We start from the raw sequence: 23592 nt of genomic DNA on the forward strand, positions 1-23592 counted from the left end.
TAGTACTAGTAATTACTACTACTGAACCGACCCAACCAAAATTAAAGTGACCTCCAGAGCACTTCTAAATCCAATATTACCATTTACTAAAACCAATTTTATTTAACCAATAGATTAGATGAGACTCTGACTGGTACTACCACTTCAGGTCAGATTCTGTTAATGGTGTGGAGAGACAGAGAAATAAGCAGCCATAGTTAGCTTATGCCCGTTGTAAGGAAACATACAAGACAAAGGTAATTATGCAAATTTAAGCACTTTTGGAAGTCCGAAATGGCAGAATAAAAAGAAACAGTATTTTGCTCATGAGATCTTCATTTTAGATGCCACGTTGTTTGCGTGTGTTTCTGTAGTTGGTGAAAAGCATAAGATCTGTTGCTGCTTATGTGAAAAAGAAACGTCTTCATTGTTAATGATGAGTACTGAATAATCCGACTCAAGCGTGTGTTCTTTCAGCTTGATATAATTTACATGACTAAAATAAAAATTAATTCTTGTATTGTTGAGGGGAGCTTGATATAATTTACATGACTAAAATAAAAATTAATTCTTGTATTGTTGAGGGGAGTGTATATATATATATATATATATATATATACATATATATATATATACACACACACACACACATATCTAAATTCGTGTATACACGTTTGTATGTACGTGTCACAGTCATTTATATGATGTATGTATAAACGTGTGATCTAATCTTGTTTCTCTATTGTTCGTTGAATTAATGCAGTAGTGTTGATATATTAATAGATACAGTTTAACAATGGACATGTAACATTTACAACAGAAAGAGATGGATAACATTTTAGGGTTTTTCATCAGTCAATGGAGAAGCATACTTGGTCCATCTTTGGTCTTTATTTGACGGATCTTCGGAAAAGTCGTAATTGAAGATTCGCACAACTCAAAGTCTTGGTGATACTTACACCAGCTTTATTTACTAAATGTTTGCCCCATTGGTAAGCTGTAATGCTGGTCCTAGACTACTGCCATTTCTGATCCCCTTTATTGAGAGCCATGACAATCTCAAGACCATCTCTGTCCATCCTCGACTTGATTTGCTCTTTCTCACTCATGACTTAACTAAAAACTGATATGCATTTTTTTCAAGCTCTACCTAAAGTCCATATCACTTTAAGTGACTTCTATGTAAGACTACGTCAGACTCTAGAGGTCAATCTATTTTTAAATTATTGTTTGTGTTCTAACATTATTTTCTATTAAAACATCTTAACATAAATAATTTTATCTGTAAATATTTATTTCACTATGATAACATTCTATTTTTACAAATACTATAACGATCTTAATTGTCGACTAGCACATCTTCGGCATTACCTTGCTAATATCTAACATAATTACCCCAGTTCATCTTTCAATCACACAAATTATAAATATATATTTTTCGCACAATTACTCTGAGAATAATAGTGATAAAAAGCACATTTGCAATCGTTCTCAAATTGGAGCTGTTGACAGTCCAAATAAGATCAAAGATGGAGATTTTTGCTTGTGGATCAGTTTGTTTTCAATGTCATGTCATCCACATGGATGGGTATTGGTTTATCTCTCATTTTTGGACTGTTCTTGACGAAAAGAAAGAACTATTGATAATACTAAGAGCAAATGTTGTCGATGAAGAGCAGAAATAAGAACTACTACAGTGCTATACTTATATTCCCATTTCGAGAGGGGGTATAAATTTCACATGTAGATATTTATTCTGAGAACGAATATCTACACTTAAAGTTTACACCCAGAATTCGTCAGGTAAAGCTCATCTATTAACTCATAACTGCTTTATCTTGCTCTAATTATTAGTTAAAAAGAAGATATATTTTTTTTACTATCAGAATGAATTAACAGGGTTGAATGTTAATATTTTTATATTAGCAGACATTTTGTGAACGACATTCTTCCTTGATTTTATACGCAAGAATAAAATCATTTTTTAAACAGAAGAAACATACAAAATGCAACAAACTATTTTGTGGTAAATTATTTCTGAAAAAAAAAAAAAATTTCATATTTTTTAGGGTTAGGGGAAGGGGGGGAGGGGCATAAATTAACTTGAAAGCTCCGAGTGAAAACTGAATTAAAAAAAAAAGTTTTAAGACTATAAATTTACTAAACATAATCTACATATTAATACGATAGTGTGTGTTATTTTCTGTGTCACACTTACATCCGGGTTGTTTAATTATTATATACTTCCATTTCTTGTCATAAATAATTTTACCAAAAATTCTTCATAAGGAACTCAAGTTATATATACATACATATATTATTTTTTATTAGTTTGTATTTCGGTTTCGATTCAAGCAAATACACCCAAGTAATATGGATATATTTTTCTTATTTTTGAAATCACAACTTTATAATATATAAAAATCGATAATATATACAAAATCTGCAAGAAGTGCCGGGCGTTCATGCTAGCTTGAATACTTTTGCAGTTTTAACAAAAAAACTACAATATCAGAGCGTCTCCATTTAAACTGAACATTCACAGAATGCCAACATCAATAAATTACATATGAATGAGCCCCCCCCCCCCGTGGAATTTCCACAGGTCCCGCTAGTTTCAATTAATGTTACTTCAATTCCTTTCTATCCAATCAATGCATAAAACTGAACATTACAAAAGTAAAAAAAATAATAAAAAAGTGGTAATATATAGTTATGGCACAAAGGACATAGGGTTCCTCATTCAATCTTCGGAAGCGCTGAGGTCTTCCTGTTCGTAACAGATCACATAATCAAATGATCTGGATATGAAAGAATAAATGTCAAAAATAATGACAACTTGCGACAAGATTGTTCTTACCTCTTTGTCTTTGAAGAAACCTACTTGACCGACATCCATGTTAGCAGTTTTTTTCAGATTCTCCCACATCGTATAAATCACGTCAATGTTATTCATCTTGTTACCTGAAAGGCAAAAAAAATAAATAAATGAAAATACTTTTCTTTGCAATTTTCTTATGAGGCATCCTACTGGATGCCAAACATTCACCTGCTATCTTATATATTCCGACCGAGAAATTTTTTTTAAAGATTCTGACTGTTCTTTTGAGTGCAACTCTGAATCTCTCTTGCACTTGGTTTACCGGGTAACTTTTGAAATTCTTTCTCAGGAGTCTAGTTGCTCCTATAATTACTGGAATGAAGATCTTCCTAAGATTCCAGTTTCTTTTCATATCATATACAAGACCTTAGTATTTTGTTATCTTTTCCCTCTTAGCTCTGCTTAACCCAGCATCATTGAAGACACTAACTTCTACTAAAGTTGCTTATTTCTTGTCCCATATCACTATGTCAGGTAGTGTCAGTGAAAGTAGCCAATATGTGAACAAGCCGTAACAAGGAAAAGACTCATCTTGATTGGATTTACAATACCTTGTAAGAGTCGGGTAAAAAAACAACGTCAATACAAGATCTAAAAAGAGAGCTGACCTGTAAAAGTTACATTACAATCCTTCGAGCTGTTGAGATTGGATTAAGAGGTTTCCTTGCAGGTTCCTATATCAATTTTTGAGTCAGCTTGGAATTAAAGGCTGAAAAGGAGTCACATCATATATTTAATGATTTTATCAATTTATTTATGCATGTATATATATCTTTTTATTTATGCATGTATATATATTTTTTTATTTCTGCATGTATATATATCTTTTTATTTCTGCATGTATATATATCTTTTTATTTATGCATGTATATATTTTTTTATTTATGCATGTATATATATTTTTTTTATTTATGCATGTATATATATTTTTTTTATTTATGCATGTATATATATTTTTTTTATTTATGCATGTATATATATTTTTTTTATTTATGCATGTATATATATTTTTTTTATTTATGCATGTATATATATCTTTTTTTTATTTATGCATGTATATATATCTTTTTTTATTTATGCATGTATATATATCTTTTTTTATTTATGCATGTATATATATATTTTTATTTATGCATGTATATATATATTTTTATTTATGCATGTATATATATTTTCTTTATTTATGCATTTATATATATTTTTTTATTTATGCATTTATATATATTTTTTATTTATGCATGTGTATATTTTTTTATTTATGCATTCATATATATTTTTTTATTTATGCATTTGTATATATTTTTTTATTTATGCATATATATATATATTTTTTATTTATGCATATATATATATATATTTTTTATTTATGCATATATATATATATATTTTATTTATGCATTTATATATATTTTTTTTTATTTATGCATGTATATATATTTTTTATTTATGCATGTATATATATTTTTTATTTATGCATGTATATATATTTTTTATTTATGCATGTATATATATTTTTTATTTATGCATGTATATATATTTTTTATTTATGCATGTATATATATTTTTTATTTATGCATGTATATATATTTTTTATTTATGCATGTATATATATTTTTTATTTATGCATGTATATATATTTTTTATTTATGCATGTATATATTTTTTATTTATGCATGTATATATATTTTTTATTTATGCATGTATATATTTTTTAATGTTAAATATATTTATTTTATTTATATATATTTTAATTTTATTATTATTATTATTTTCTTCAATATTAGCATGCCTTAACGAATATGTAAGACGTAGTCTTTGAACATTGACATGCTTAAAGCCATTCGTTGCTCATAACAGGAACCACTAAATTATCAAACGTCATTTGTTTTTATTATATTGATCAGTTTATTAAAATGCGATTCAGATAATTAGGCCTCACATCAGTGAGGGGGGGGGGGGGGAATACAGTGCGTATTCTCTCCTGATGACCCGATATTATCTGTAAAATGCTATAACATACAACCCCAAAAAACATGATTGCATACAAGTTTATGAGTGAATAAACTAAGAAATGCAATGAAATACCGCAGAAAAAAAAAAACAATAAACACCATTCTATACAAGTTAAAAAAAACAGAACGTAAGATGAGAACGGCTTGTTTTTTTCTCTTAACAATTGACATTAATTGTAAGCCAAAATACATTACTTCACAAGTGAAGACAGTTGATAAACATTATATACAAGCCTAAAAGATAAGCCATTTCTTTCAAAAGACAACATCTTCTGTTGTTCACTTGTTTCATAGAAAGTTTCTGCTACTGTTCTGGTAGTAATTTTTATCCTACATACATGCTATATAACTTGTGTAAGCCAGTTGTAAATTTTAATCTGTTTGTTTAATTAACATGGTAGTTCTTTATTTTAATTAACAAAACAAATCTCTGTCAACGGATGAAGATGCAATTTACCTTGTATACTGTTCGCTTTTACCAGCTGGGCACAATCATCAATCACGCTTTGAGGAACATCCTCAATTGTGTCACCCTGGAACAAAAGAAACAAAAGCATAAGTCTGTCATCAGACTGCATTCCTCTGCCTGACAACATAAGAATGGGCCAAAGTTTTATTTGGAACTTACTTCTCCATATTTATAAAGTATTCCCAAAGTTATGCCATGGAAATGTTTACAATTCAGAAAATATTTGCAATTTTGGTTATTGTAATCAAAGAGCAAAAAAAAAAAAATTTGGAAGTTAGAATTCTGCCAAAAGTTTGATGTTCATCAAAATTTTAATGGTCATGGTCATTATCAATGTCAGAAGATGTGAGATTTCATTGGTTGGAACTTGGGTCAAATAGTGAGTTTAAAACTTGAGTTTTATGCAGAAAAGGAGGTATAAAAAATATTTGAAACTAGCTTTATATTTAATTTTTGATGTACTCTAATATTTTTCAATAACAAGTAAGAATTTCATAAAGTTTTCATGTCAAATATTTTTTAACCAACATATTTCACAACTGGTTTTGCATACACAAACACCCATGCTCCTTCAACAACCAACAGCAAATAATATCATGAAAATACACACCATTCAGCTGTATACAATGGCAGAAAGATATTCACCATTGAAAGAACAACATCATAATATGAGAACGCCCATAATTTCAGACTCACCGGATGCAACCGCAAATATACATGAGCAGAAGAAACTTTATCAACATGGAACCTACAAAAGCAAAATGGAAAATTATTTTTTTATAAAAAATATTTTTTAAACAATAATTTGCCTCTTGTCCAGAATTTAAAAAGAAAAGTTTGTATGAAGTTCATACCTGTGAAAATATTATATACTAAAAATTACATCATAAACTGATCAAGTAGTTTTATTTTTATAAAGAAAATCACTTTTAAGTGATCAATGGGAATTGATAGGCATTATAACAAAAATCACGAATTATTGAGTTATCTCCCTTTGTTTTTTTTCTTTTTGAAGCTTTTTTAGATCATTTTGAAAATGGTGGACAAGACAGCAGCTCTTTTGTTACTCATAAAATTAATTGATCAATTTTTACATGATTTTTGGAATATAATATCTTCGTTTTATCATGGGTACATAGATCATACAGATTTTTCTTTATTTTTTTTTTTTAATATAAGGGGAAATTTAGGACAAGAACCAGTAATATTAATTTTTTGGCATAATATGAAAACATACAAATATTGATAAACATGAAAAAAATTATAAGAACTGATGTAAATTATGTTTACACATTTTGAGATTCACCAAAAAATTAATCGATTTTAAATTTATAAAAAAAAAATTTTTTTAAATAAAAAATGGACGTACACAGCATTTTTTATTACTTACATTATTCCAAAAATTATTCTCATCAAGTTGGTGTAACCTTAGGTTTTTCCGGATGCATTTTTTCAAACTGTGGAATCTGGATGAAATTTATTCAATCTATGAAGGTAGATTGTTCTCATTCGGACAGCCAATGACAAGGCAGAAATGTTAATTTAAATTTTAGTAAAAGTAAAGTAATTTAAAATTTAGTAAAATAAATAAATGGTTCATTTTTTGAAGTTCTGTATAGGTTTCAGAGTTCGATTAGGAGATTTCAGAGTTTATGAAGATGCATCCGAAAATGTTCTCAGGGACCCGTGGCATAGTAGTTAAAGTACTTGGAAAAATCATTTGTAAAAGTGATATTCTTCTGAAGGTTGAAGGTTCAATTCTCAGTGTGGATAACTGAAAAAATACAATTGTGAATTACTTAGGACCTCTATCCAGTCATGGAACAAGAGCATGCTACTCCCGTGAAGTAAATAAAGAGTTCCGTGCAAATTCCTGAGTTTGATAAGATACACCTTAAGAAGTTCGGAGGTTACATCAACCGAAACATTGTGAAGAATCACACTCAAGATGAGAACAGTAGTCCGATGAATCCAAATAATATGTGCATCCGAAGAAGATTGAACGTTACATCAGTCAAAACGTTATATAATTCAACGTAGTCAGTACATGTCAACACTTGGAACTGATATATTGTATGCAGACAATTTCAAGGAGACAAAGATAGGAAAAGAATTTGACTCACTTTTTTTTCTATTGAAAGAAGACATTTATTTACAGGTACTTTGAGAATAATACCTTGTCTCGTGTTCAAAAGTCTTTTCGTACTCTGATGTGCTTAACAAGAGTCTTATATGTCAAACACATAGTTATCTGCCTTTGTCCATCTATGTTTAGGACACATCTTTCCCTGTTGCTCTCAGGTAACATGTGTAACATGTCTGTTTCTGTCATTTTCAGGCCACGTTTTCCTTTCCTTCTCCCTCGCTGTAACATCACCTCACACACAGCTCGGTCATTTGCATACGTTGGCTGCTGTACAGCCACTACTGCTGCCATATGTGCACATGCACTCAGTTACATAATCGATGCCTCCGTCCAGTCTCCAAAGCTGTAGGGGCAGCTGCACGTGTAATTGTGAGGCAAGGGTTGCGCAATCTTCAACCACACTTCTCCTGTATCGGCACCATTTGAGTCCAGTGGCAAGGAGAAGTCCAGGACAACTGGAAACAATGTTGAGATAATAACTAATATTAAAATAGTAGTTTGAAAAATCTCATTTATTAATCTTTTTTCCAAAAATTCACAAACAGAGATGTAGTGAAACAGCTAGGCAAAATAAATTGTCAACTATCCCTGCTTGAAATGACCTTTTGGCAAAATGTTGTTGTTGTTGCCTTGTGTGTTAAAACTGCAGTGATAAAAGGACAGTGGCTTTCTTTAAACATGTAGTGACGGTACGGAGCCAGAAATACTTGAATATAAGCCAAGCATGCAGGGTCCCCCTCCACGCGTGAAAAATTTACTTTCACCATGCCTAATGTTTGTGCAAAATTTCAAAAAAGTCCAAGGTGTGGTTATTGAGAAAAGTGCAAACAAACGAATGGACAGACGATTTGGGAGGGGAAATTTTACCCTTATGAGCCCCCCCCCACCCCCAGAGAGGCAACCAGAGTTATCCCAGAAAATCCATTGTAGCAAAAATTTACTTTCATCATGACTAACATTTGTGCAAAATTTCAAACAAATTCAAGAAGTGTTTTTGAGAAAAATGTGAACGGACGAACAGAAGTGAATTACTAGGTCCAATCCCTCCTTTATCGGGGACCGATAAGCCAATAGTCAAGCGATCCGTTGCGCAAAACAATTGTGCCATGTCACTGACTATGCAGAGGAGTTGTATAGACCTAATGTCAAGGCTGCTGAAAACAAGGTGGGTTCCCTCTACCATGCTAGAAAACTACTCACACCCAACAGTATACTGTATCTCTATAAAGCCACCATTCAGACATTAATGGAGTATTGTTGTCACATCTGAACTGGTGCATTTACCAATAGTCTCTCTTAGACATTGTATTAGTATTACTCACACAAGTGGGCATGCCTCTGTTAAGTACGTCAGATGACAGGATTATGGAAGGAAAAAATAAAAATACTTCATTTTATTAATGGGTTCTTTATATACATGTGACAGTAATTTGTATACGAGTGGAGCAGTGGCTATTAAATCGGAGAGAACAGACTGTCGAGTTTTTGATAACCGATAGAGAGCATAAAAGTTGAGATTTAGTGATGTGAATTATGGTTTAAATTAAGAGGAGTTATTACGAATTGTGACATGAGGAGTTGTGACATTTTTTTTTATTTTCATTTACAAACCTCATTTAAAAATGTCTAACTTAACAGGTTCTGCACAATCAACCAAATTTCAACCTCTGTTCCATCACTGCAATGTTGCATCCCTGTGCCTGTTTTATTAGTAATTTAATGGTATGTACTCTGATGAACTCGTAATGCTGGTGCCCCCTCATTATAAATACTCCCAATAAACCTGTTAAGCAGCAAATCCGACCCCTTCACTGTACAGGTCTCTAGATGCCGGAAATCTTTCTACTCTAATAGTTTTTTCGGTGCTTATGCATTTTTGGTACCACGCTATTTTTAGTTTTTTCAGGTTATATTCAAGTTTCACAAGATCTTTCTTTTATTAAATTGTTAGCAGAATAATTACAAAATCCCCATGTTAAGAATGGCTTTCAAAATAACATTATTTCAGCACGATACAAAAAATGCACAAGTACCGTTTTTTTCCACAAACTGCTAGACTATGGAATTCCCTCCCAATTTTCTGCTTTTCTGACTGTATTCACTTGCAGAAGTTTGAATGTAATGTGAATGGGCATGTCATAGCTCAACTCCCTGCATAGTATCCTAAATAGTTGTCTTTTATGTTCAAGTGACAATATATTGATGAAGAAGAGTAAAAAAAAAAAAAAATTTAATACAAAATGAGTCTGGCTAAGCTATATGATGAAATATTGCACGATCAAGATAGAAGAACCAGAGTTTTAGGAGAGGACTAAGATATGGACTTGTCACTTCACCCTCCGGAGTTGTGGGGGCACTGCATTATTTCATGCAGTGTGTCTTGGGCAAGAATAGCCTGGCGGCGCCCATCCCTCTCCAGGTTCCGAGCACATACAGCAGCTGGCATTACCAAATGGTCACTCACTTTAGTAGAGGCCAAGCTCGGCATCGTTTAACTTCGGTGATCTGACGGGAACTGGTATGCCATCATGATTATGCCGTAAGATATAGACAACCTCAAGTGATCAGATGACATAACGTCTTTGCAAATTGACAAATACGGTGCCCACATGAAAAGCATCTGTTTGCATCCAGTCAGAATACCAGCATGAAGTACAAATGTGGATTCATAATTTTTATTTTTTTATTTATTTTACTGTTCTGAGGAGAAAGAAAGAAAGGAGGAGGCGTCCACGAATCAAAAAAATATTTCTGAAGATAAAACCAATGACAAGAGTATCTATGCCAAATCCTTTCTGAAAGTCTATCAATAGAATACTGCAAATCATGACAAAATATAAATCGTTAATATTCTAAAATTTAAGATAGAAATCCACTCACCAAACATCTTCTGGAAACCCCCATTTAATGAGATCTTCATCTACAAAAATTGGAAGAAATATTTTTAGAACAGATGAAAATAAAAATTTTAAAAACATCAAGAAAAAGAAATTACAAAAATTGACACAATCTTTTTTTTTTTGTAGGGCTTATACTTCTCCCCTTACTAAATCCTAAAAAATTCAGATAAAATGTATTAAAACCAAAAATTGTTTGTGCTATGTTTGAGAATTTAGGCAGGGATGTTATCTTCACCTACAGCTTTGTAATTTTAAAAAATTTTTGATAACAGCAACAACTTCTTAAAGAGTGATGGGAGTTGTTTGGCAGTCACAAGAGTTGAACTGGCATTATTCATGAAAGCAGTTGCTGGGGCTGTTGGTCATAGTGTAGCAGCTTGGTGAAGTTATCTCTCCAGTAGAGGAGGCATTCATTGAGACTAGCAGGACCTGTGGAAATTCCACAGGTGACTCTTTCATATGTAATATATTGACGATGGCACTCTGTGCATATTTAGCATAAATGGAGATACCCTGACATTATTGTAGCTCTTCTGTTAAAACTGAAAAAATATTTATTTAAATTAGCAGGGACACTCAGCTTAGCTCGGAGTAGCCCAGTTGTAAAATATGCTTAAATATGATATTTTAATTTATGCAGATTTCGTATATATTATTATAGAGTTAATTTTCTAATGATTCTTATATATTATAAAGTTCTGATTCCAAAAATAAAAAAATACATCCATATGACTTGGGTGCATCAGCTTGAATCAAAACTGAAACCAAAACTTATGAAGAAAGAAAAATATATATATATAACTTGAGCTCCTTCAGCTATAATTGAAACCAAAACTTATAAAGAATTCTTGGTAAAATTATTTATTACAAGAAATGGAAGGTTGTAACAATTAAAAGACATTCACTCAAAAGAAAAAAGATGTAAGCGTGACACACAAAATAACATACACGCTATCATATTATTCATTGAGATGAGTTCAAGATAGTGTGGTTAGCACCCCAAACCGGTTTTGTGCTTAAATCAACAAAGTTATGGAAGTCTAACAATTTGTGATGTAGCCAGGTTGAACAATAGTAGTTTCTTGTCAGCAAAGGAAAACAAACTCGTAACACAAATTCGTTGGTTAGAAAAATATTAGATAGGTTCCAGATGCCATATCATGCCCTATATTCATGCATGTGAGTTCATAGTCTTCATCTCCATTGTTTCAGACACTGACGAGAACGACATTCTTTGAGTGTAACAGATGCAGCCTGTAAGCCTGGTTCCAGCAAGCCTAATCTCAAGACAAGTCACCATCCATCTTCACAGTCATCAGCTGCATCATAGAAGGAAGGTGAACGACATATCATCTAAATATAAAATTATTATTTTATTTCTTGCCTCATGTGCGCACTTCCAAATGGTAGACGGAGGGGGAGCAGGAGGTAGTGGATTCAGCGGTGGCTCATGTTGTTGTCACTTTTGACTGCTTTGCTCTTGTGCTTCATCTACTTATACATTGACCGATTCAGACGTTTCAATTCTAACAGCTGCAGGGTCAATTATTTGACCTATTCACATCCGACGACATTAGTTTTGACAGCTTCACCCCATCACTTGGTGCATTTTAGCTTCAGATCGTCCTGCGTCTCAAAATGCAACAAATTGAGATATATCTCATGTCTTTTGTTATTGTCATTCAGAAGTGCAAGCACGATGGGTAGTCTCATAGTGCAAGTATATGAAGCTTGTTGCTTGATTTGTTGTTTTAGCAATTTTAATTGTTTGATTCGAGATATAATCTTTGTCTTTTCATTTTGTGGTTCCAAAATCTGATATCACAGATTGATGGTTATGCTTGGCAGTTTTCCAAAGGTAACCTCAGACAGCATCTTCAGGTTTGTGAACCTCAAGACTGTTGAACCGTAGTTCTATGTAGAATGCATTATTGGTTTGTTTACTTTTCAGTTTTGTCATACTCGAGAAGCTTAGCATGCAACTTAATGGACTTGAAATAAATATGTAGTTTTGCCTGTCCCAATACATGATCGGAACCAAATTTACAATATATTTATCTGTTGCCCAGAACACTTTTCAATCAAGAACGCTTAACGACCAGTGGTGTTTAACAAGTGGTCAATTTATTAGCTGTAAAACTGGCATTGGAATACCAATAAGTAGGTGTCACCGGGAATGTTGAAAACATGTGCTGGATATGACTGCAGAGTTGACAAACCTTTCACTATTAGCACATTAATCTCCAATCACAAATCATCTAAGAATATGACAGCTGCTAATATTGCCTGTGCAGGCATTCCAATCACTTACAAGTCTGTCCTTGTTTATAATGCTACAACCTGGACACTCATTAAAAGATTGGAAAGAAAGCTAGACGGCACGTACACCCATATGCTATGAACAGTGTTAAATATATCTTGGCAAGATCATCCCATGAAGCAGCAACTTCATGGCAACCTATCTGTCATATCTACTACCATAATGGAGCAACATTTACGATTTGCTAGTCACTGCCAGAAGAGCAAGCAAAAGCTGGTGAGAAATGTATGAGCATAGGACGACCTCGATTCAAATACATCCAGCAAATTGCACATTATGCCAACTGTGATTCTGAAGATCTGAAGCAGCTGATGGAAGACAGGAAAATCTGGAGAGTGAGAGAAAGTTGGTCCGGGCAAGGAGCCCGAGCATAGAGATAGATATGATAATTAGAAGACCACTTGATGCAGTCAACAGTAGCATGCAAGTTGTTGTAGAAATGGTTTTTATCTTAATCGTTAGCATTAACGTTGGGAGGGTAGATGGCAATGACATTGACATTGAGAACTGAACCAAACCTTTCAAACGGATACGAAACGAATGCAGGGAAATTAGTTCCAAAGTGAGGATTAATGCATTGGCATGAACAAAGGCAACTCCATGAAGACCAGTCATCAGTTGAACCACTGTGCTAGAGGTGAAGGACTTTGATGTTACAACAGCCCATATCGGGAAGTCTGCCTTCCGAGAGACAAACTACGCCAATGTTGTACTTAAAGCGAGAGTTTATCGTTAGCACTTGGGTTTCTTCTTGTCTCAAGATCCTGACATTCTAATAGCCAAAAATTCTTTCTTTCTAGGTTTCAGATTTGTCATTTGCATCACTGGAATTGCAAGCATGTTAGTTTCTGCAGACACCATTCCAGAATTTGTCATATGTTGTGAGAGAAGCATAGAAGAATGTAGAGAGTATCTTGGGAGTTGTAAATTCACTAACAATCTCTGGCCGTATTGATCTATCTCTGTTGGGGAAACGACTTGTTTGACATAGATGCAAAGATGGTTGCTGGATCAGACACAATTTTCCCCAGAGCTTCAATTGGCCAAATTACTGTTCTAATACTGCTGGGTGTCGAATCAACCCGTCTTGAATAGCCCTAACATGAACTCGAGTTCCAGACAGCATAGCTTTGATACTATCTATCTCTACCATAGTGAGGAGGGGTTAGATTTTAGAGAGTTTACATTAATAGCAGTCTAATATATATAAAGTTATGAAAATATATATGGCAATTTTTATAACTTACTACTTAGCTCTACCTATGTATTGAGCACTGTTGAAGTAAATGCTGAAAATTTATATATAAAATTATATTTTCTTATATTAATTTGTGATTAAATGAAATAGCTATAATTATTTTTTTACTATAATAATTAAATACCTACAGACACTAGTGTTTCATCCATTCAGGCATCTTCAGTGCAGGGTGTCACGATTAACACCAGTTGAACGATTCAAACTCGGCAACACGAGACATCTCTGGCTCGATTAGCAAAGACTATTCGGCTACCATTAACCGCATAAAATAACGTTGAATTTAAACATTTTAATTTTAAATGTTCTTTACGTCAGTCAGACAGTGATCTAATCGTTATACGATGATCTATGCATAAAAGCTGAATTGACCGACTTTAATTCATATATATATAGAGGTTAATCATTTACTTAAAAATGTACTCGGTTTGTATATACCAATCGTAATGGATTAAAAAAATCTTTCTCAAAGATTTTTTATAATGAAAAAAATTTATTTTTTATATAAAGTTTGTAAATTTTTTAAAAAGTCCAAGCTCAATGAATGCCTTTTTATTGGGTTCCAGAGCATATACTGTGTAATATAATAATTTTTCAAGTTCCAATATCAAGTTTTCTCAGTGGGTCGTTTATTACTTTTCAAAAGGTTAGTCACTTACTCATCATTAAACACCATTTTGGACAACTTACATAGTTCATATAACAGACACGTTCTGCTGTTCCTTCTCATTTCAAAGATTATATCTTCAAAGCGAGAAGGTACAGTTACATGAATCATGCAAGTTGTCCAAAATGGTGTTTAATGAGGAGTAAGTGACTAAATATGCAGCAACAACATAATTTTGCAGACTTCAGTTCCTCGCGAATAATTGTGTTCACAGTTCCCGCACTGACATCAAACTGTGCACTTATTATCTCCATAGACACACGATCCTTATCCATGAAATTCTTTATTTGGCCAATCAACTTTGGTGTTCCGACTTCCTTATTCCTCTCACTTCTCATCATCCCTAACAGACTCCCTGCCTTCCTTGAATCTTTTATGCCACTCAAAAAATGATGCTCAATTCATGCAAGATGGTCCAAAAGCAGTGTGAAGCATTCCATACGTTTTTGTGGCATTTTTTCCAAGTTTAAAACAGAATTTTATTGCATATTCTTCTAAAGTGTCCTCACGTCTAAACTGCATTTTTGAAATTTACCAGCTGTGACAATCAGGCTTTAGTAGGGTGTATTTCAATTCCTGCTGTAGCTGTTTATTTGAATCTGAAATCATAAAAATTGGTCAATCATCTCATAAGATGTTTAGCAATAACATACTGAATTTTCAAGAGTCTACATGAATGCATGTACAAAAATGCATGTTTTGAATGCATGTACAAAAAAAAGTCTGTAAACATACTGAAGGCACCTTATAAATTATTCATATTGATATGTTTAAGTAATAACAATATGCATAAAATAAATCACACTCATTTAAATCAGCAAAAACTGTTACATCACTTTGATACAAAAAAATTGTGATAAACTGATTACTTACTTTCATGTTTATCAACACCCATGTAAATTGAATATTCTGGTGTGACCACTGAAAAAGAAAAACATAATATTTATAAGAGGTTTGTGTAGTTTGCCTGAAGCATTGTCTAGTGTATATATAAAGGTAATTTATAGAAGGCAATACCATGCAGAGATGTAATGGATTGGCATAAACTGAAACAAATAAAACAAAGACTTTTTTTATTAATCTATATTTCTAGAAAAATGAGAATGTGTGCAAGGACACTTCTCAACCTATATATTCAATGAATTTTGGATCTACAGGCTTGAAATTTGGTATATAGCATATTCAGACATGTGGGAAACTTTTTATAATCAGTTTTCATCCAGAAAAAAGGGCTGCGAAGAGGTTAAAATTGAAAAATTGGTATGTGGGGGGGCATTGGATTTTTATCTGTTTGTCAACTGTTTCACGAATGTGCATGCATGAATGGTTCATGATAAATTACTTATGTTAATAAGTAGGTTTGAAAAAATTTTTTTAAATCATGTCAAGCTGGCCTAATGGTTATCATACTTGACTCATTGTGTTTAGGCTTTAGTTTCGATCTCAGCTTGAGTATATTTTTTTAAGTGAACTGTTTAAAAAAAACAATGCTTGCATGCACATATCTCGGTTTCTATATGAATTAAAATATATTTATGCATATTTTACAATCGGGCAATGCTGGGTGGTCTGCTAGTACAATATATATATGCGTGTATTTTTTATACTTTTTGTATTGTGTTCTTACTTGCTGAAGAAGCGGTATTTCAGGAAAATATCCCTTCTTTGGATATATGTTCAATTTTAGTTCAATAGTTTTCATTGTCTTTTAATCTAGTAAGTTAGGAAGTGTATGTTAAAAATGGAATTTTCCACAAAAGATTAGATTAAGCAGAAAAGTGGAAAATTTCATTAAGTGGTTACACAATAGTAATAAATAAAATTAAAAAATTGAAAGATTAGAATTAAGGCTACTCGTTAAGATATGTCATGGACAGGAAGTCCAAAGTTACACTGTTTGCATGAGCATTAACCTTAAATAGGCAGTTGATTTAGTTCACATGGCTGGAAATAAACAAAGAAAGCCACAAAGAGAAAATTGAGATATGTAGAAAAAAACAAATGGACCAGTTTATTCTGTATTCCTATAATAAGTGAAATTGAGTCTTTTTTTTTTTTTTTTACAAATTTCATGAAACGCGATACCGATCATTTAAAGAAACGGTTTGTAAAAAAAGTTACCACAATCCCAGTTTTCATAGCGTTCAGATTTTCATCACTTTATTTGCTCAAAACTCTGCAAATATATCATGTTCATTATTTATTAAAACATGTGAAAGGATATTCATTTCTGAACAAAAATGGTGGTATTTTTAGAATATAAAGCATTTTAGTTTTTAAAATATGTTTAATTTAGTACAACTACCTTGAAATCTGCAATTATCAATAGCATTTTTTGATCCATGAGTATTGCTACTAGAACTAGACATAACATTTGATTATTGGAGACAATGACTTGAAAAAATGTTGGCAGAAAAAGAGACCCCCTCCTTGTAGAAAACTGGCGAGTGAAGGAATTAATGTTTTTGACAAACTAAATCAAAGAATAAGCTAAGTAATAACCCTGTTTAAATAAATTAAAAAAAAAATGTTGCCCGGGTGTTTGGAGGTGTAAAAGAAAAAAAGTTTTGGTAGAGAGGTAGGCTCGAACCCAAAACCTCGAGGCTAAGGTGGAAAAAACAGTCTTGACATATTACCACAACACCAAAGAGACAGGGAAGTGACAAAATTAAACGTTTAAAAAAACTGCAGGTGATTTAAACTGTCAACATTTTCTAGGTCAAACATGACGTCATCGAGAGGAGAGAAAATGAAGGAACGATTTCTTTGCCACCTCTCCCTGTACAAAACTGCCCAGTTGAGGGTGAAGGAATTAATGTTTTTGGCCAATTTTTCGATATTTGCCATCCGAAGGTTTAAGCTTCAAAATGATACAGATCTGGCAAAAATCCATCACCTCTGTCGCAAGTTTTTGCGAGACATAAAAACGTACACACACATTTTACCTTTTATATATATATATAGACTAGCAGGGGGTGCCTGGCATTGCCCATATGTTTGTCAGTGTAAAAGAAAAAAAATTTTTTGGTAGTAGGCTCAAACCCGAAGCCTTGAGGCGAAGATGGAAAAGAAAGGGAAAAAAACTGGCATCTTACCCACTCAGCCACGACGAGAGAAGAACAAATAGCATTTTAATGTAACGATTAAAAAGCTAAATGACAGGTGCATGAACTTAATGAGGTCAAACATCACGCAAGGGAATGAAATCTTTCACTTAACTTTTGCTGCGAGGCAGTTTTTTTGGTTTTGTTTCACCAACTTTGGCTGCACAATAGGGGGGGGGGCCAGCTCCCCATAAAAAGTGTCCAAATGAATAGCAATTGTCTGATATAAGGGGTTTCCTCCGAATTGATCAAACCTCATTGCTTTTTTGGACGAGTGCCAGGGAGTTTGTTTATGCTACGGATTCAATTTTGCTTTTATACTGAAAAGCCAAAGAAACAAGCGTAGACCAAGAAATATTGTGAAAATAGCATGTAAAAATCGTTGAAATAAAAGATAGATGAGACCTCCCTTCATAAATTGTAGATATTATAATCTAGACAGTATATAAAAAGTTCTAAGAATGAGTGACCACCCCGAGTGCCTCCCCCCCTCAGAAAAAGGCCTTTGGCGAACATACACAAAAAATGCACACAAACACGCACACATTTTCGCTTTTATATAATAGACTAGCAGGGGTGCCCAGCGTTGCCCGGGTGTTTTGGAGGTGTAAAAGAAAAAAAAAAAAAATTTTGAAGGAAGGTAGGCTCGAACCTGAAGCCTTGAGGCTAATGCGAAAAAAAAAAACAGTCTGACATGTTACCGCAATGCTAAACGGGCAGAGAAGCGAGAAGAGGTGAAAAAAGCAGGTGGTTGAACGACAACCTGTGGTTTTCTAGGTCAAACATCGTGCCATATTAGTAGAGAGATGAAATTACAGCACAAATTTTGTAACAGAAAAGTCACTGAAATAAAAAATACAGACAATGTCATTTCGTAAATCAGACATATCATAATCTAGACAGTGTATAAAAAGTTCTAAGAAACAGTGACCACCCCAAGCGCCCACCTCCCTCCAAAAAAACCTTTGGCAGACATACAAAAAAAAAAAAAAAATGCACACACATTTTCGCTTTTATATTACAGACTAGCAGGGTTGCCCGGCATTGCCCAGGTGTTTGCAGGTGTTAAGAACCCGTAGCGCAAAGGAGGAAAAGAAGGTGAAAAAAAGAGTTAGTAACTAACTTTTGTGATGAAAAAAAAAAGCTAGAGAGAGAGAGGTCTTTCCCCCTAACCATTACGCCAGAGCAAATAGCGAAATGAAGGAGTTAGTAAGTGAAGAATCACAAATCTGGCTGGAGGCCAGTTAAGCTTCCCACTTTCTGCCGTTTTATTTATTTGTTTCCCCACGATGTTGGGGAAAACCAGCTACCCCCAAAAAGGGAGAACTCTGGCAGCATCCAAATAAATAGCAATTGTCTGATATGAAGAGTTCCCCCCCCCACATTGATCAAACCTAATTGCCTTCAAAATGTCCCAGCCAGGAAGGCCAGGTGGACCCCTTCGCATTCGATTAGTTTCACTTTATTTATACAAGAAAGAGAAAACAAACACTCGAGATGAGAGAATTTTTTAAAACTCGATCAAAATAAAGATAGAGACAATGTCTGTCTGTAAGAGATATTACGATCTAGAAAATATGTTTGTAAGAGATATTACGATCTAGAAAATATAAGGAAACTTCTTCATAAATGTAACCGGCGCGAGAAACCCAACGATAAAAGCCTTTCGCAGACATATACAAATGCATACACTCATTTTGCCTTTTATATAATAGACTAGCCTGGGTGCCTTGCGTTTCCCAGGTGTTTGGAGGTGTGTGTTGAGCCAAAAAAGTGATAGTAAGCAGGCAGTCTCGAACCCGTGATGTGAAGATGGAAGAGAAAGCGAAAAAAAATCTGACGTCTTACCGCTACTCCATGACGCGATCAGAAGTTTGAAACGTTGAAATTAAGTAAAGTCATTCCAACCGATATGATGACTTGCAAAATTGGCAACACAAAAAAACTGACCCTCCCTGTAGAAAACTACCCAGTTGAGGGTGAAGGAATTAATGTTTTTAGCCAATATTTTAATATTTGTCATTTGAAGGGTCAAGCTTCAAAACGATACCAATCTCATGAAAATCCATCGCCTCTGTTGAAAGTTTTAGGCATACATACATTTAAACAGACAGGTGGGATTTATATTATAGACTAGCCTGTTTTTTCTGGATAAAAACTGATTAAAAATTTTTCCTTATGTCTTAATATGCTATATACCAAATTTCAAGTCTGTAGATCCAAAATTCATTGAGGTGTCCGGACATATTCTCACTTTTAGATATATAGATTAGGCTTTCTTAATGAGGATTTAAAATTTGAAGTTTTATTATGAAAGTAGACTAACTGTGACCCATTGGGTCAGTGTTTATTATACTATTAAGTATAGACATTCTTAACTTGAAATTGATAATTATAACTACTACATGCAGATTATAGGTTGTTGCTGTTTTCAAAAAATATACAGTCCAGTTTTTTTACTAATTTCTAGTCACTTTTCATGAAATATTGCCAACTACCATTCATTCTTTGTGAAGTCATACTCCTGTGCTAACTACCATTCAGTCTTTATGTAGTTATACTACTTCTGGCAACTACCATTCAACTGCTTTTTGCTAACTGAATACACAGCAAACAACCCTTTTTTATTTGGCAAGCAATTTGTGTATTTTTCTTGATTTCCTAACAGAGCAATGATTTTAATTATTTTTTTTAAGTGTGTGCATGTGCAAATCGAGAATTAAGGGCAAGATTCTTTCTTTCTTTTTAATTTTAATTATTCTTTTGCTCTTTTTAAGATTAGTGGTAGAGTTTCAGTGCCAATAAATTGAAGTTAGACATATTTACGAAATATTAGAATCAGATGGCAAAAACCTAGTAGGAAGTGACTTTGCCGAAAGAGGTGGACGATGTTCTTTATTCGTGGAAAAAATTTTTTAAATGTGCAGAAATACAAGGGTTATTCTAAAAGTAAAGCCTCCTATTTTTTAACTCAAAAAGTTGAAGATCTACAAAGACAGAAGTGATACCATTAAAACGAGTGACCTTTTGTAGTCCAGAATTTTTTTTTTTTTTTACAGTCATCACTATTCTCAATGGACTTTTGCCAAAAATTCAATGATGCATCTTAAATATGATATTTTCATTTGTCCAGATTTCGTATATATTATTATAGTCGTGATTTCAAAAGAAAAAAAGTATTTGGGTGCCATCAGCTAGAATTGAAACCAAGCGCAAAACTGTAGCATTCAAAGATGGTGACGTCACCACTGCACCAATGTGACACGCATATGAACTGATTAAAAATTTAAAATAAACTAAGATGTACAAAATGTATGATTTTTTTCAATTTTGACTCATTTTTACTCCTTAAAAACTATTTTAACCAGCTAAAGACCCACAAAAGAACAGTCCATAAAAAAATCCAATCATTTGAAGCCCCTAGCGCCGCTCTACAACTTTTAGTTTCAGAAGAGATAGAGTTTAAAAATATGGAGACAGACAGATAGACGACCTTTTATATATTAGACTAGCGAGGGATACCTGGCGTTGCCCGAGTGTTTGGGGGGGGGTTAAAAAAAAAAAAAGTAAGTATGAGGATCGAACCCGAACCGTTGAGGTAAAGTTGTGAAAAAAAAAAAAAAAAACGTGCAATGTTAACCATTGCCCCACCGCGACATGCTTACAGAAAACGTTTGAATTTATTTAATTAGTTGGATTTAGCAGGTGCTCGTTTTAATGAGTTAATGAGGTCAGTTTGACTGCGGGATTTCATTTACTGCCGAACGCTTTTTTCCTCACCCCCAAGATGTTATAGGAAAAAGACTAACCCACATGCGGCGAGTGACAAATATTGAATATTTATCTTCCCGAAATCGACCCAATTAAATAGACAGGCGAGCTTCGTTGTTAGCTGTGAGATATTACGTTTCTATGTGATATAAAAAGTTTTAAAAAGTTGTTAAGCAAGCGACCACTTCTCTGAAAGAAGCCTTTTGTAGACACACAGAAAAAGCAAACACACATACATACATACACAAATTTTAGCTTTTATATTTATAGATGATGTCATTTCTTTTGTTTTTCATGTCTGCACATGTGTGTTAAAAAACAAACTCACCAGAATAATTATAAAGAAAATAAAACAAAAACAAACACAATGTCATATTTCTTCTGTGACCAAATAGATCAAAATAATTATGAAAACAAACTCACAACGTCATTGTTTTTCTGTGACCATATAGAGGTTAAAGAAAGTGTGGAGCCAATCAAATTACAGATACGTTTCTGCAATTTATCAAGCACCTTCAAATCAAACACAGATTCATCAACACAAAATATGACAATACTCCAAACATGGTCTGATAGATTTGCAGAAATAGAGAATAACCTCAGATATGAGAGTGTTTAGAGCGATAGAGAGAACTGATTTTAAAGTTTATCTCAGCAAACATCAACATCACCCTTCAAAGATTACAAACACTCCCCATCAACGACACCAACAGAACTGTCCAGCACCAAATTTCTGGAAATTTGAGAAATGGAGCAATCACCAGCAACACTATGGAAGAAGTTGAACAAACTTTTTATTTTTTTTTTTTCTCATCAGTTTATTCAAGCTGGAGATGGAGCATCCTAGCAGATGCCAAACATTTACCTGTTAATTCAGATATTCCAACCGAGAGATCTTTTTAAGATTCTGACTGTTCCTTTAAATGCAATTGTTTGAATCTACATCTGCACTGTTAAATTACTCAGCAACTCGACATTTGCTGATGAACTCTACAAAATGAGGACCCATGTGTGGCACAATGACGTAGCCCCTTTTGAGGGAGATGGGGGCTTCTACATTAATGAACCTTGTGCCTAACTTGATTTGCACTTGTGAGGTGCAGATGTGTTAAGCAGGTGTTTGTGATTTTGAAAATGTTCTGGTATGACTCAAACCAAGAATGACAGTTCGTTTATAATACTGAACCAAGTCAAAATGATATAAGATGTTAGAATTTGAAAGGTCAAACCCGAAATAACTCATGGATACAAAAACAAAACAAATGTTTAAACCTTATGTATGTATACCCCTCCCTCTCCCTCACTCCCTTTCTTTCTCTTTAAACGAAGAAAGAGAAAATCAAATATAATTTCATTGTTTTAAACAGTTGACACTTACATTCTGGAGTTGGCGGACGCGACATAGCATGTTTCTGGTTTCAACTGGTCTTTATAAAAATATGCTCTTCATTGTGAAATCTTAAATTATATTTTTATGAAAATGCATTTGTTCGCTATTTTTGTATAAGCGTTAAATTCCAGCATGCCATTAATGCCGACGATGGAAAGATGCCTATAACGACGCAATGAAGACAAGAAGCGACCAATGCCAGCCGGTTATAGCTGACGACATATCGACCCGTTTTTGTTGATGTTTCCAACATGTGCCTATCGTTTGGATATCGTTTATTCCCCAGGGAACTGGTTGTGTTCTCAGGACATTTCTCAACCAAGTAACTCTCCCCGGGGAAGCGATAGCGTCATAAATGTCATAAATGTACTCGAATGGCTTCAACACCAGTACAGACACACTTGCACTTGTACTTGTTTCTTCCAATCCGCAAACTCACTTGCAACAACAATGTATCAGGTCCAATTGTAGATTTGACTTTGACCATTGTACACTAATGATACTAACAACTCATCAATCAAAACGAACACTGACAGAAGTGTAGATTGTACCATCAACATCCCCACCTTTAAAATGTTAGGAATTTAAAAAAAAAGGAAAAAAACAGAAAATATAATATAGGATTGTTAATCTATATATATAAAAGCGAAAATGTATGTATGTATGTTCGCTTTTTGTGTATGTTTGCAAAAGGGTTT

At 33.4% G+C, this 23592-nt stretch overlaps 1 protein-coding gene across 1 annotated transcript in view; it reads right to left on the reverse strand.

Moving 5' to 3' along the window:
* Positions 1 to 23592, reverse strand: part of LOC145295874 (coiled-coil domain-containing protein 25-like) — a 49071-nt gene that overhangs the window by 17726 nt on the left and 7753 nt on the right. Inside the window, exons 2-6 of the mRNA XM_080141613.1 lie at positions 15503 to 15550; positions 10368 to 10407; positions 6038 to 6089; positions 5330 to 5405; positions 2840 to 2943 (exon numbers count right to left, since the gene is read on the reverse strand). Coding sequence (XP_079997739.1) covers positions 2840 to 2943; positions 5330 to 5405; positions 6038 to 6089; positions 10368 to 10407; positions 15503 to 15550 — 320 coding nt within the window. The remainder of the gene's footprint in view (positions 1 to 2839; positions 2944 to 5329; positions 5406 to 6037; positions 6090 to 10367; positions 10408 to 15502; positions 15551 to 23592) is intronic.

Source organism: Euprymna scolopes, chromosome 16 (genome assembly GCF_053919585.1).
Source record: "Euprymna scolopes isolate OS-2025 chromosome 16, ASM5391958v1, whole genome shotgun sequence".
Taxonomy (NCBI): Eukaryota; Metazoa; Mollusca; class Cephalopoda; order Sepiida; family Sepiolidae; genus Euprymna; species Euprymna scolopes.